Source organism: Pundamilia nyererei, unplaced genomic scaffold, assembly GCF_000239375.1.
Source record: "Pundamilia nyererei isolate P.nyererei 1_Seehausen unplaced genomic scaffold, PunNye1.0 scaffold00045, whole genome shotgun sequence".
In the NCBI taxonomy this organism is placed as follows: Eukaryota; Metazoa; Chordata; class Actinopteri; order Cichliformes; family Cichlidae; genus Pundamilia; species Pundamilia nyererei.
This window is the reverse complement of record NW_005187446.1, coordinates 2,670,905-2,686,879: the sequence shown is the minus strand read 5'-3', so window position 1 is coordinate 2,686,879 and position 15,975 is coordinate 2,670,905. Positions and strand designations below refer to the sequence as shown.

The 15,975-nt window shown below is 40.4% G+C and overlaps 1 protein-coding gene across 1 annotated transcript; it reads left to right on the top strand.

Moving 5' to 3' along the window:
• The first annotated feature begins 1,557 nt into the window (after nucleotides 1-1,557).
• arnt (aryl hydrocarbon receptor nuclear translocator) lies at nucleotides 1,558-15,550 on the top strand. The gene is made up of 20 exons (XM_005732059.2): nucleotides 1,558-1,923; nucleotides 2,512-2,605; nucleotides 2,787-2,825; nucleotides 2,915-2,965; nucleotides 3,874-4,087; nucleotides 5,594-5,807; nucleotides 5,903-6,005; nucleotides 6,101-6,166; nucleotides 6,291-6,376; nucleotides 6,528-6,604; nucleotides 7,015-7,149; nucleotides 7,260-7,334; nucleotides 9,048-9,199; nucleotides 9,407-9,532; nucleotides 9,997-10,072; nucleotides 12,313-12,497; nucleotides 14,125-14,320; nucleotides 14,496-14,691; nucleotides 14,806-14,927; nucleotides 15,020-15,550. Exons 1-20 carry the CDS (start codon nucleotides 1,887-1,889, stop codon nucleotides 15,101-15,103), a joined length of 2,328 nt encoding a protein of 775 aa, XP_005732116.1. The 5' UTR covers nucleotides 1,558-1,886; the 3' UTR covers nucleotides 15,104-15,550.
• The last annotated feature ends 425 nt before the right edge of the window (nucleotides 15,551-15,975 follow it).

Genomic DNA, 15,975 nt, shown 5'->3' with positions numbered 1-15,975 from the left:
ATGCTCTCACGTCTTCTCTTCTTTATAAAATGCCTTCCTTTCAAACTCACCTTCATTCCACTACCACGTTCTTTTTAACTAACCCCCAACCAACCAGCAGCCTCTCTTCCCCAGTGATACAGAAGAAACAGCTGTGTCCTAATTACAGTGTTATTATTATTTTTTTTGTCTGTTTTTTTGTTTAATGATGCCTAAGTATTGTTATTAATGGTAAAATCAAAGATCATGAATCACAATGAAACCAAGTTGAATTTGTGGTTATTTTCGCATTCATCACGGCTAATCCTAAGTAAATCAGTCCTTTTATAATAAGAGTACATTATATATATAAGGGGGTCACACTCATTTTTAATTACATCGTGGACAATATAAATTCATTTTAAGTGGGCTGGACCAGTCAAACTTTCACCTAATAATCTATATTTACACACACAAGAAAAAGCTTTGAGCATAATAAAGCTACTACAGTTAGTCCCTGAGGTAAAAAAAAAAAAAAAAGTTAGTGCAATAGACTCACTTTTACACATTAAAAATAAGTGCTGCGTTTAGAAAATCGAAGAAATCCACCACTGCTCTGTGACCAATTTGCCCAAAGATGTAAACATTTAAAGAAAATGCACCATCAGCTAACTGAACTACCTGAACTTTGTCTTATAATTTAAAAGCTTGCATTTTCTGATTATTTGCAGAAATGTTCTGTTTTTGCAGTGCAAACACTGTACAAACTAAAATGATATAATAAAATGGGTGATCAAGTCGTGCACTAGGTGGCGCTGTCACCTCATAATGACATCCTCAAGGGTTTATGCAGTTTAATATTAAGAAATTGAGACATTTTTTACTGTGCATTGTTGAGCACTGTGACTTTGCTAACAAATAAAGTAGTTGTATCCACTGCATGCATAAAACTTTATGTGCAATGGATGGTTTTAATTGTGGGGTATTGGAGCTTATGTATAACTATAACTAATCAACTTTCATTTGATTAGCAATGTATCCATATTTTACATTATTGTGTCACACATAAAACAGTAGTACCAAAGGGACTGCTCAGGTTAAGAAAGGCTGCGAAAAAGAGGAAGACTATGGAGAAGATTCGTGGATGTAGTGATGGAGGAGATGAAGATGTCTGGTAAGACAGAGTATACCTGGAAAAAGGTGAGAGGGAGGCAGATCATCTTCTGTGGTGACCCCCCTTAAGGAAGCAAAAAGAAGGACAAGTTGAAGCACTAAACAAACAATCCAACATTTAGAAACAGGTAGCAGGGTATAAACACAAAATGTATTAAATCGCCGTTTAATTCTTTGATCTAAGCATTTCTGGACTATTTCACGTCCTTCGAGTTGTTAAATTTGCCACCTTGAGGAGCAGGAGAGATGATTCCTATTCACAGCCGTGCAGTTAAAATATTGTGGGCGTTAGTGTGAACCACAAGTTTCAGTCGAACTGGTTATGCATCAAAACCCCTTCACATTTGCATCATGCACCTCTGTCTGGAAAGCGGTGGAGCTGCAGTTCCCTCCGCTGCCAGCAGGGTTTGAGGTAGTGACGTCATTGGTGTCGTTTACACGGTAGCTTTAGCCCTGCTAGCGAGAAAAACGCCATCTTAAGTTGACGGGGGGGTTTAAACGGAGTGAAAACAGGGAGACAGGCACTGAGGAGGTGAACCTGTTATTTTTTTATGATTAAAATTATCTGAGTCACCCGGACTAGTGTTAGTCATGGTTTGAGGGCCTGCATAAACGCAAAAGGAAAAAGGGCGAGAAAGTGAGGAAATCAGCAAGATACTAGCTACCCATTTAGCTACCTAGCGAACAGGCAAGGGGGAGGGCCGGGGTAGTTGAGGATTTTTTTTTTTTTTCGGGTGAAGCTGAAGTTTTTGTTTATGTTATTCCACGCGGAGATGTCTTCTTCAAATGCAGGTAAGGTCAACTTTAAGCCACAGGGACGTTGTAGTCACACCCCACACTGCAGCTGTTAACCAGTTATGAGGGATTTCTTGAGCGGAGCTTTAAGCTGACACTTTCCCAATGATAGCGTGACAGCGTCGGCTAACTTAGCTCCGTAGCATGGCTAGACTTGTTATTGCACAAACATGCTAACTAGCGCACATTAGTTAACGGTTATTGTGGCTCTCCTTTCATATTTTGCACCACTAAAAGAGTTAGGCTGAAAAGCCAAATCTGAGTTGAGCAAACTGTCAAGTTGCAATAGGCTGACGCTGTTCAAATGTTTCGTTTTTAGACAATTCTGTGCACAAGATTGTATCTGTATGCTACGTGTAGCTTTGAGGTTAGCCCCGAATCGTAACGAACACGAACCAAGAGCAGATGAGGTTAATTTTCTATAATGTGGCCTTGAAATCAGACACATGTACGCTGATGTTATTTTGAGCTCCGATTACAGGCTCCTGGCGGTGGTTGAGTTTGTTTTTCAGTGCTTCAGGCATAATAGGAAATCACTTGTCATCTTGTTTATTGCGCCTCTGTGTTGCCCTGTGTTATTAATAGAGTTACAAGACCCAGATCTGGGTATGGGGGCCAGTGGGACCCAAACAAGTGGTGGGGCTGTTGTACCAAAAGGGAGCAACAAAAGACGAGCTGCGTAAGTGTGTGTGTGTGGGTGTGAGAGAGATACTGTTAATTTTTGTGCTGATGTATCCATATTGTGCTATGCACATTTGCTGACTGGCTGACTTTTGTTTCTGATCGTCGTGGTTGAAAATTCTGGTGGGAAAAAAATGTGTGAAACTGTGTCAGATTGTCTTGTTTCTCCTCTCTCGCAGGCCAGACTTTGATGATGTTGATGGAGACAAGATAAGCAGGTATGTTTGTGTGAGTTAAGCTGGGCATCGAGGGTTTAAACTGGCTGCATTATAGTAAAAATCAATCTGGTTCTCTTCTTTCTCTTCAGGTTTGATGATGACACAGGAGGCTCCAGCAATGATAAAGAGCGCTTTGCCAGGTAGGAGGATGAATTTAGAGGAATGGACATATATAGCAAGGGAATATAGCAGAACATTAATATAGATGCAGGAGCAACCCCTATGCCTGTCTCCCCACTTCAGGGTTTTTTTTTTTGTTTTTTTTTTTTGAGGGGAGAGGTCATCTTGCACTTCTTTCGTTTCGGTAGTGACTTTGGGCCTGTTTTTTTTAGTGGGTTGGTTTCATTTCCAGGTTTTTGGAAGACGATCAGAGTTTTGCAGATAAGGAAAAACTAGCCAGGTATGGCCTGTACCACTGTGGAAGGCTCCCTCTCCTGCTTGTATTCATATTGATATTGAATGCAGTGATCAAATACTTTCCTATCCTGCTGGGATACCAGCGCATTATTGTTTCAACAGCACAAAATTACCCGTATATTTTGCTGCTTTGCGTCTGTTTTGGTGCCTTCAGAATGTTTTGCTTATTTTCCCAAAGAGGCTGGTTTCCCCTTTCAACCCACCACTATGTTATGTGTCACTAACTGCTACACTGTGCAAGTTAAGGATTTTTTTCACTCCAATAACCCCTTCCTCTTCAGCAACTATCCTTTCTGTCTGTTTTGTCCCCCTCTCCCCTCTCAGGTTAACTGAAGGGTCTTTCTCTTTCGGCACTTGCTCTCTTTTATCACACAAACTGGCCTTGAAAGACCAAACTCTTTTGCTTTCTCACGTTCATTTTTTAAATTTCTTTTTAGATCATTGACTTCACATTATTGTTTGATACGTTCATTACACGTCTCACCTTCTTGCACTCCCACTTCTTCTTCCTGATTGGCATCTTTACATTGCGACATAAACTCTAAACTATACTCGTTGTCCACCCGCCCATCTGTTTCCCCCATCTCGATCCCTCCTCTCCACCTCTGTCTCATTCATTTCCTCACTCCAGGGAGAACCACAGTGAGATTGAAAGGCGGAGGCGTAATAAGATGACTGCTTACATCACAGAATTATCTGACATGGTACCCACCTGCAGTGCACTAGCGCGGAAACCAGACAAACTAACCATCCTGCGAATGGCAGTTTCTCATATGAAGTCACTTAGAGGAAGCGGCAATACCAATGCAGATGGGTCGTACAAACCTTCATTTCTCACCGACCAGGTATGAGAAACGGAAGGAAGTTCAGATTTGAAATGCCTGCTAAAATTTAAAAAACCCTTACTATTCAGGGAAGGCAATACCTGTGACTATGTGACAGTATTACTTATGTAAGAGTTGTTAATATAAAGGTTTCACAGTCACAGTTAACCTCACACTGTGTAACACTGAAATCAATAGAAGTAAAGGATACTGAAAGTAACACCTTTTTAAACATGCTTGTTTTCTCACGTTGTGGCTGTTGGTTAGCTTTTACTTTCAGTAACTTTCCTTTTTAGGTAGTCGGTAAAGTTTAAATTAGTAATGTCAAAGGTTATGTTCATTTTTATTTTAACCATCGTTCATTTAGACACTTGTTTAATTTGTTAATTGTTCAAAAACCCAACTATTAATATGCCTTGTGTTCAAGTGAGCCGTGTACACTTGTATATTATGCAGAACTTGTGTGTGTTGTGTATGTATCTCTTACATTGTAAAGCTTAGTTGCATGCTGCATCAGCTTCCACACTGCTGTCAGTGGTAGAATCGGATTTGATTGGCTGTCGGTTGAAAAGTAAAACTTTTGTCACCTCTGCGCTGCAAGCAAACCAACAGACTCACAATACTGTTTTGCAGTGCATTATGTCATCTCATCAAAGGTGAATTAGAAATATGAAAGTTCACATCTGAAATGCATGCATGCAAGTGATGAAACTAGGGATGTGCACAATTAGATGACTAGATGTTTAAATATTGCTGATATCATTATAGTTGAAGAAATGATTTCAAGAGTTGTGTGGTGTTTTATTTAAGTTTTCTGAATTTGGTGGGCTTACCAACCCGGAGATTGGGACTAGAAATCTGACCCTGAACCACTGAAAAAGCATGGCATTAATACTGATACGCAAAGGGATAGGAAGACACAACAATCAGTGGGGTTTAAGATTTACATGTAAAGGTTAAACAGAGACAGAAACATCAAAGGTTTGGAATACAACAATGGGGTGACAAGATGAAAGACTAAGATATATACACGTGAAACAAATGGCTGATATTATCTGAGGGGCTAACGCTCCAGGGGTTAGGCAGCTGTGTTCTGGTTGCAGGGCTCATATCCAGCAGCAGTAATTTTTCACCTGAATGTGACACAAGTCAAGATTTTTCAGTATTTTTCAAGCAACAAAAAGTAAAACAGAAGTGCAAGCCAATCATGGTTTGATAGTTTCTGATGGCTTTAAAATGCGTATATAGTGGTAGTATGAACATTGTTTAACCTCATCCACTAGATTTCTGCTCAACAGTTTCTCTTGCCTCATATTTTCTTACTTTTAAACTTATTGGCTGTAAATGAAACCATCAGATTTCTACTCTACCAAGCCAATAGCCAGGTAGCCAATGTTTCTATATACTCTTCCCATAGAAGTGTTTACACTTCTAACACTTTTCTGCATTTTTACAAATACTTTAGATTGATACCTCCACAACTGATCTTTGACCTTCACTGCTCACTGTCTGTCTGTCTGTCTGTAGGAGCTTAAGCATCTTATTCTGGAGGCTGCTGATGGCTTCCTGTTTGTGGTGTCATGCGAGACGGGGCGCATTGTTTATGTCTCTGACTCCCTGACCCCGGTCCTCAACCAGTCACAGTCTGACTGGCTCGGATCCTCCCTGTATGATCAGCTCCACCCAGACGACAAAGACAAGCTTCAGGAGCAGCTCTCCACTGCAGAGAATAACAACACAGGTATAAACACATTCTAGGAGCAGTTTCACAGTCATGAGGGAAAATGTGTGTTTCATTTTGTGAGCACAGTTCAGTGTTGTCTTTGTCCTCAAAAGGGAGGATGTTGGACTTAAAGACAGGAACAGTGAAGAAGGAAAGTCAGCAGTCATCAGCGAGGATGAGTATGGGAGCTCGTCGATCATTCATCTGCAGAATGAGGTGATTAACAGTTAATAATATAGTTTATGATTGTATTGAAATGTGTTGCAGAATGCACAGTTTCATGTGGTGTGTTGGACTGTTTGTGTTTGCAGGTGTGGCACGTGTCCAGTGGAACCAATGTCAATGAACAGATTGCAGTTTCTTAGGAACAGAAACAGGTGACCAAAAACAAAAAGATCTTCTTTTACAATCTTATTGAACTTACTGTGCAGAGAACAAGCATACCTAACATATACCAGCTGTAAATTCATATTTTCATTGTCTTTACTTCTTCAACCTAAGAAATGGTTTGGGTGCAGCCAAGGAAGGGGAACCACAGTATGTAGTGGTGCACTGCACAGGATACATCAAGTCCTGGCCCCCTGCAGGTAAAACTAGTCCTTCTCAGTCTTTAGATACATGAGCATCTGTTATATTTGCTTACTTATATGCAGAAGACCTCTTTACAATGCTTAAAAGCACAGAGCTAGATTGAAAAAAAAAACTTTAATCCTTTATATTTTGTCTTTTGTCTTTCAGGAGTATCATTAACAGATGATGAAGCAGACAATACTCAGGGGAGTCGCTACTGTCTAGTTGCTATTGGGAGATTGCAGGTACAGTGGATGTCTTGTGGTCCCATGTCTTTTGCTGTGAGGTCAAGTAAACGGGCAAATGTTTCGTTGATATCAAAGTGCAGTAACCTTTGATCCTCAAATCATCAGAACATAAATAAAATTAACTGTGCGAGTGGTGGAAGATAGATTTATGAGGTGGAAAAAGCTGCATTTTATTTTTTTATTAGTGTGTTATCTGAAGGTGATTTTGCACTAGTTAGTTGAAGTCATTGTGAAACACTGATATAATTAAGAACTTCTGCGTTTTGTTCTGTTCTTGCTAGAACAAAAACTGATCTGAAACTGAAAATGTAAAAAATCTAATCTTACTCATGCTCATTGCAACTTTGATATTATCTAAGTTTTTGTGTCTGGGTTTTTATTGCCTTTTATTTTTGACTCTTCTGCAGGTTACTTGTTGTCCTGGTGACACAGATGTGAACAGTATCAGTGTTCCTGTGGAGTTCATCTCCCGACACAACTGTCAGGGCATGTTCACTTTTGTAGATCATCGCTGCTTGCCCGCTATTGGATATCAACCCCAGGTGAACATAGCTGGCTAAAGTGCCAGGGTTGCATTGCATTTCCTCTGAAAGTCTTTATCAGAAGTTAGTTTTCATGTCCTGTAGAGTAACCACATTTTCTTTTGTTGCAGGATTTATTGGGGAAGAGTATCCTAGACTTCGCCCACCCTGAAGACCAGGGCTTACTAAGAGACAGCTTTCAACAGGTGAATTAAAAGCTCTTATTAATATATTTGTGGTTGCATTGATCCACCATTTTCCAATTCAAATATGAAACACACTTTGCCTTTGGGTGTCTGCTCATACAGAATACTAGCTCAATGGGGTATCACTGTTAGATTTATAAACTGTACTCCTGACTTTGAGAAGGAGATTGGGAATCATATTATGTTAGATGGGTGAAAAAGGGTGTTACACCAAGAACCTGGCTGTAATTGCTTTGTCACTAGCAGATTGTCGTTGCCCCTAGTTTGCATGGAGGACAGTTTTGCCACCACAGTGTTTGCAAACATCTTGGTGTTTTCCATGCACACCACTATTAGTCTAGTTATTGCAGCCTGCTAGTGACCAAAATAATTGCAAGGAGGTTGTCCGTGCATTGATGTATACCTCTTTACAACCAATTTCACTCAAGCTGTAACAAGCAATCACTTGTCAACCAGTCAAGGAATACATATTTTTTTCCCTTCAGCTACCAGTGGCTGCTACGTGGTTGCCATCTTCAGTGCAGTGTCAGTCATTCATTTGCTGAATTCTGATGTCACTGCTTGTTTTTCCCTTTCCCTACTTTCACCTGCTCTCTCGCTCGCTCTCTCTCTCTCACACACACACACACACTTCACGTTTGGCTTGCCATTAAAAGTGTAGTAATTTCAATGGATCTGATGACAGCTCCTTAGCGAGAAAGAAAAAGAGCTGCAGTCTGAGGCTTTCAGCTGTGTTTAGTCACGCTAATACAGTTTGTAGTTAAGTAAAAAAAACAACCTTTTTTAACCATATAAAGAAAAGCTGCACCTGGACTTTCATCATGGAAGTGGACATGATGAATGTCTACATGAGTCTGAGGAATAACTTAACAATAATTCTTTGTAATGCCAAATGGCTTGATGATGTTGTTTATTTTCAGATTTGTGGTGTGAATAAATGGCTACGGTTCTGTTGCGTACTGGTTTAGATATTTGCTTGGCAAGCAAAAGGTTGCTGGTTTAATTCCAGCTGGAGACACAGATACGTTTGGGTTTACATCAGGAAAGCAATCCGGCGTAAAACTGTACAAATCAAAAGTCACGATGAGGCTAATAAAAGTATCTTATAGTATAAATGAACTGCTATCAGCATGATCTTGAGCAACAGAAAACTTCGTAGAACTTTTAGCCCTGTCTAAAACCACTTGGATGTTAACTTTAAATAGTTGGATCCTTGTTTTCTTTTGTTGTATATGAGAAACACAGGTTATTTAACCTGGATGATGTTAGAGAGAGACTTCTCTTGAAAGTTTATTTGCATTTTGGTAATTTATTTCCTTAACTACATCAATTTTAATTTACATGTCTGTGTGTGGATGACAGAGGCTCAAAATGGGGGAAAGCATTGCTGCAAGAGCAATGTAGCAAAAATGGAAGATAAGATCTCAGAACATTCAAAGTTAATGGTGCAAAGTCAAACTAAAACTGAAACTGACCATACAAGTATAAACTGTCCATTTTCCACTGAAGAGCACTTGTCTGATTGTATTTGCTGCAAGAGAAAATGTTCTTTCTGCAACACCATATTCAGCAGTAGACACTGTTGTCCCATTACCTTTGTAACCCGATATCTTCCAGTCACTCAGTTTCTGTGTGTGCATGCAAGCCTCCGCTCATTGCTTATGAAAACACCACAGTATGAATGTTTGGCTTGTTGGATGTGTGTGTCCACAGGTGGTTAAGCTGAAGGGTCAGGTTCTGTCTGTGATGTTTCGATTCCGCACCAAGTCGAGAGAATTTATCTGGATGCGAACCAGCTCCTTCACTTTCCAGAACCCGTTCTCGGAGGAGATCGAGTACATCATCTGCACCAATGTCAATGTCAAGTGAGTCAAGCAGACATGATTACATAATCAGATCCAGCAAATAACGAAAGCATTGATGTTTTTCACCGTGTCTGTGAGACATTCCTCTGTGTGAATGCTTACAGTTCCTCTTACATCCACAACTACCACAGCCGCTTTTAATAAACCACAGACTCATCACTCTCTCCCAATACTTCTCCTCTGCACCCACCAATGATTGTGGGGCAGTAGAAACTCAGCTCAGGACCCCCTCACTCCCATCTCCTCCCCTGGGGCTTCGATGCCCCCTTCCCTGGGTCAGAGCAGCCCAAGTGGTCCTCCTGTAGTGCTCAGTCCGGGCCAGATGGCCACCAGGTGAGACCAGGCCTGACCTCCCTATCCTCTCCCTGCTTGGGAGAACAGGGGCTGCTTCTTCATGGGAGACTTCTGCTGTTTCTAGCAAACTATAGTTCTTCTGTTTTTGTTTTTTTTGTGTTTTTCCCTCTCTGGGTGATTCTTCCTTTCTTCATTTCTGTAGTAATGGAATAGAAGTGGTAAAATGGAGCATGTCTTATTTTATTATTCTGAGTATTAAATATACTTTAAAGAGGTGAGCTTTTGGCATAGGTGGTGTGGCATGTTAGCTGTATGTACTCACATTCTTCTCCTGACACCTTTTGTGTTCCCACGGTGGACGGTGGTTGATGGTGGTGGGCTGAGTGCTAGTTTGTCAGCAGGTGTTTGGGATTTCTAATGCAACAGTGAAGAGCATGGGTTTGTGGAAGTTATGGTATATTAGGCCGACTTCAAATAACAAACTCTCTCTTCTACTTTTTCAGACAGCTACAACAACAGCAGGCTGACCTGGAAGGACGAGATGGTCCATATGAACCAGGATCAATGACCCACCCACAGGTCAGGGAACACGACTGTACCACTTGACTGAAGCATACACGTTTCCTGTTTCTTTTGAGTTTCTTTTTATAGAAACAGTGGCAGGATGTAGATTGTTTGCTTTCCAGGAAAGCACATCCGGATGTTGGTAGAATCATCACAACTTCCTGCCTGCTATTCTTGCTTGAGTCAACTGCAGTGCTTTCTGCTGTAGTACTTAGTCATTTTTAGCAGAAATTATTTTTTTTTTAATCATGACTCATGTGAATTGTGCAGATATGTTACAGAGAAAATATTGGGGCAGTGGGAGAATATCAACTTCTCAAATGAAATGGTGTAGGTCTGAGCACAGTTTTGTGCTGCATTCTTTGTTGTTGTTTTTTGAGAAGCTACAAGGATGTTTGTTTGCATTTAGCCTGAGCTTTAACCTCCTAGTTGCAAAAAGACAGCAGTGAGCAGGACAGTGCCATAGATAGTCCAGAAAAACATAGCTGGACAAGTTGATTGGTGAAAACCACATCAACAATTTCACCTGTGAAACTATATGTGGAACGTGACATTAAAGTAAAAGTCAAATTCCTTCATCTAACCAACGGTGTGATAAGAAAATGTTTTGCAGCTGCTTCCATCCACTGCCATCTGGTTTTCAAAACAAGAGCACAACTGACTCAATAATAAGCAAACGTCAAAGCTGTCTGTAGGCAGCTTGCTATACCTGCTATATCTGTAAATTTGGAAGGTTTTCTTGTAAAGTTTGCCATTCTAGCTGTGATACCTGCAGTATGTAGGAGTGAGTTTGAAGAGAGGCACAGCATTTAGTCTGCTACATCTAATATATTTTTCTGATAAAGAAAATATTTATTTATCCCATATTTACGATTGGTCTTTTAAGTGTTTATATTTGCTTGTGCTGTTCTTGGACTTACGACAGCCATCATCAGCTAGCCACCTATATAAGCAGCACATCAGCATGTGGTGATGGGCGTGTAGTTTCTATGTCTCAGTAAGTTTGTGCGTATTTTCAGTGTCTGACAAGTGGAAATAATTGATTACAGAAACCATTAAGAATTGCATTGATAGTAAACCTCGGGACATTCTTATTAGATGGGCTACATCATAAAACACCAGTGGCAGAAATCACCCAAAAAGCGCTGGATTTTCTGTATATGCCAAACAAAAGCCTTGCACTTTTTTTCTTTTTTTTTCTAAGCCATTTCTAAACCAGGGAGTGTTGTCTAATTGACATGTGAGATATGAGGAAGTTTGCTGCTCTTTACAGTGCAGTTTCCTTATTTTTTCATTAGCAATTCATACCTCTGTTTATACATTAGATCAGTTTTCATTCAAACTCACAACTAAAAGGAATTAATTTAGTTATCATGTAACCTCTTAATCTTTGGTTATGAAAACGGCAATAGGTAAAACATAACACAATTTATGAATCAGAAATAAGGTGAACTACAAGCAAGATAGCCAATGGTGGTAAAGTAAAGCAACTATTAGCAATAAACTGGATTCCAACTCTGGGTCCCTCATAACTTTTAGGCTTTTCAGTCAATTTAGTGCCAAAGCTGTGAAAGCTAAACTGACTGCAGGATAGAAAAATGGCGCAGCAGATGCACAATTGCAATTAGAAGTAAAGTATCCACAGGGAGCAGCGAGAACATGTCAATATTTGCTTATTCTTAGATCTGACCAAATGGTGGAAGCAGTGGCGTCAGTTAAACTGTAACTGCCATGGAAAGCTGCCAGTAGCGGTTACTAGGGCAACAGAGTATTCACAACCGACAGTGGTACACGCAAATGTTTATTAGATGGTCCATGTTCACAAGCAGCTGTTTTTGTGTTGGCAGCAGCAGTTTTTACATCACCCTCAGTGTGCAGTTTTACAGACTTGCAGACTTGCAGCACGGGCCAGTCGTTCACCTCACTTACTGAACGTGTGTAGATTAACAACATATGAACATATAAAAGAAAAACAGTTCAGTCATAACATTTTAGTTGGCTTTACTGATACCGTTTGTATTGTGTGGGACATTTTTGCTAGTTTTAACGTCCTTAATGTTTTTTGTTGTCCTCATGCTACTGTGAACAGAGGCTGGTCTGTTTCAAACCAGACCTTTAACTTGCCCAGCACTGCAGGCATCAGTTATTTTCATTATTGATCACCAGAATGTTTACAGTTTATGTTTTGAGCCTGCTCTTCTTTAGTGTAACTCTAGACTCACGCCTTTTTTTCTTTTTTTGGGGGTTGGCTTCAGATGCAGCCAGTCACTGCAGCAGGGCCGGACCACAGCAAGAGCATTGAGAAACCGGAACTCTACCCTTCGCTTTTCCAAGGGCAAGATCAGACCAAAGGCCTTCCTTCCTCCACCCCTACTCCATCCACCCAGATCTACGCCCCAAACAACAACTTTGCTGCTGGTCGTTCCAGCGATGCATACAGGTAGCAAGTGTTCTGTGTCCGTATGTGTACCTTAGTCATTGTGAGGGCTGCTCAGTGTTTGTGTGCTGTTGCTTGTGAATATATTTACTCTTAGACATTTAATTTCAGTTACTTAGAAGTGCATAGCTATTTCCCCCATAAACAAGCACTTTTGTAGCTTCGTTTAGTTGATATAGGACTAAATTAGGTTTTATTATCACCTTGGGATGATGTAAAGTTAATGCTGTGAACCTTACTGTAGTAAAAATTTAGAAATGTTTATTATCTACCGACTGGAGGCAAGGAGAAAAACTCCCAGTTACTAAGTTGTAAATCTTCCACTGTGTCTGGAAATCGGGTAATAAAAGCTTTAAGTTGATGCAGAAGATGCCTGGCAAAGATTATAGGTCCCTTCAAAATCTGCTCTTCAAAGCACAGACTGAAGTAGCTATACTCCCTGTTCTCCTGACTTTAAAATTTGCTATACTTTTTTGTTGTTGTTGTTGTTGTTGTTGTAAATGTTTGTCATGTCTTATTTAGTAGATTTCCAATCACATTGAATCAATCATAACATAAAAGATAACTTGTATATCATGTCCTAACAAAGTACTGTGTGTATATATGGCCTTAGAAGTGGGTCAGCATGAATACAGCACCTGCAACAGCAAGACCGAACTGAACTACAATCAGAAAGTCAGATGATGGAATACCATTAAAAGCTTTTCTAACATTTTTAGTTTCATCCCATCATCAAACTAGCAAAATTACCTTTAGTGCAAATCCGTTATCACTCATTGTATTCCCGAGAGTTGGGAGTGTCATAAACAGTAAAAGGAATGCTTATGACCGGCAGTAGATGCAAGAAGATGTCACTAATGCGTCTTTTCCCTTTGCACCTACTCGACTCTTCTCTTCTCCGTTTTAGTCGTTTTCCAATACAGTTGAGTACCACATTACAATTGTGGTTGTTATAGCAAGGGAACCTGAAATTCCTGTCATGTCATTTATATGAGACGCAACACAACAATGGAGGGCATGGAGGCAATGGTATAAATGCTGCTCGGTCTGTGGCTTTTTGTCAGTCTCCGGGTAAAAGAAGAGAGCCAAAAAGCATGTGTGGCCATGTCCCTCGCTGCTGGTTGTTTTGTTTTTTGTTTTTTTTAAATGCCCGGTTTTATTCTTGTTCCACTCTCATGCCCCATCCAATGGCATCATACCTGGTACCGGATACTACCCCCTAATGGAAAAAAAATCCTAAAAATCAATTGGAATTATATCGAGCCAAGCAGGTGCTAGTGGAAAAGAGCCTTAACAGCAACCTCTGTGGTTAGCACGCCTTCTTATAATGTTTGCCACTAACCTTTGCAGACTCTCAGCAAATACGTTTTCTTTCCCTTTTAGAAGCTTTAAAAAAAATTGTTTGCCAAATCCAACACTGGCAAAAAGTGGAAATGAAGCAGTGAAATGTTGACATGCAGTGATGTTGTCAGGAATTATTGTCCATCAAATGTATTTGCGTCACAATATTGGCGAGACAATGCCACCAAAACACTTACACATCTGAAACCTGTCTCCACAGAGATTATGACAGAATGTTGGGCTCTGATCTGATTTTTATCCCTATGCATGTTGTCACTTTTCTCCATAGACCAGTCAATATGAATCCACAGATACCGCAGCCCACCCACTCGGCCTCAGCAGGACAGATCTTGGCTCAGATTTCTCGTCAGAACGTAGCCCCACAGCAAGTTAACCAATCCAGTACGACAAGCCCCCTCCATGGAGGCCCAACAGGCGGGTGGCCTGGGGCTGGACCTGCAGCCAGACCGCAATTTAATAACCAGGTAAACTAGTATAACCAAATTGTGTGATTGTGTTTGATGGCATTTTTAGTCATTTTATATTCACAAAAAAAGACACTATAAGGAATATGTTTACATGCCTGCTTGGTTATTGATCACATCATACTACCTAAGGGCTAGTAAATTAAGAAATCTCTGTTACTTTTCTACCCAGCAGGTGGCTCCCCAGGCGGCAAAGACCATGTCGCCACAATTTACTCCCATGGGAGGGTTTGTAGGCGGCCCTACCAACACTTTTGGCCAGATGCCAACAGGTGCTGCTCCCATGCCTACAGGTGCTGCTCCCACCGCCACCAGCGGCACAAACTACTCGCAAATGAATGCTCGTGCAAGCCTCAACAACAACGGTTTTGGTAGGTTGTGTGTATATTGTGTGTGGGGGTTTTTCTTCTTCTTTTTTTCGTCTTCTTCTTTGTCTTTAGTTGTACTGGTCTATAGTCTCAATCTCTTCTGCACTCCTGTCCCAGATGGCTCTCAGTCTGGGGCACAGTTCCCTCCTCGAGCAGCAGAGGCAGTGTGGCCCCAGTGGCAAGGTCAGCAGCATTCACAGAGTAATTCAGAGCAGGGCAACCAGCAAGACATCTTTCCTGTGAGTGACACAAGCTCATTCAGTTTTAGATGTTGTTTTACTTTTCTATTCTATGTCACATTAAATAAATCTGTTTCTTTTATTTGACTCAGGATGTGTTGTCTATGTTGGACCAGCCTGCCAACTTCAGCAACGAGGACTTTGAGATTCCTATGTACACGCCATTTAACGAGTGACCTGGAAATACTTCTGTCGTCTTGCCTAAATCACGGTTTCTTATATTTAGCTCTTCTCCTCGTCTGTTCTTTCTGCTCTTCCCCTTCTTTGCATGGCTTCAACTGCACAGCTACAAGACAGTTAAGGATGGAGGGATAAAGTTGAATGCAGGGGAATGGGAGAAAAATCAAGAATTTGCTACTGACTAAAAGATTATTTTAACAATATACCGCCATTGTAAGAGAATTTTCTAGCTAGCACTGCCCAAAGCTCAACAACCCATGTTGTAGATATGTGATATACAGTATATATGTTCATATATATATATATAAAAAATATATATATAAATATAAAAACGCACAATCCCACAACCACACTTGAATAGACTGCACAAAACACCCTCCTAACTCTGGTAAATGGAAATGAAAACGGAAGTAAACACACACTTGCACACAAAGGCCTTTTATTCTAATATATTCATGTTTTTTCTCAGGCATTTTTTAAGAGTGTGTTTTGCTGTTTTAGCCTTTGGCGTGTCGACTAATCACTCCAGTCACTGATTTAAACTCTTGGGAAATTGCAGGGATATACAGCTTTGATGATTTTATTATTATTTTTTTCTCCTTTCTTTCTCAATTCTCAGCTGTTGCACGCTAACCACACTCTGTTTCCTATCCACAGCATGTCTCTGCATGACTGAACTGTCCATAGCACAGATTTTTATCAAGTAGTTTTCCATGTACAAATGTGGCCTCCCCTGTGAATTCATTTGTTTTCCCCCTTTTTGTGAAACATGCAAGCATTTTTTTTTGTGATGTACTTCAACACACCTTAAAATGACTTATATACATTTTCTTTTCTTATAAGGTGTCCATTTGAAATGTAAACAATC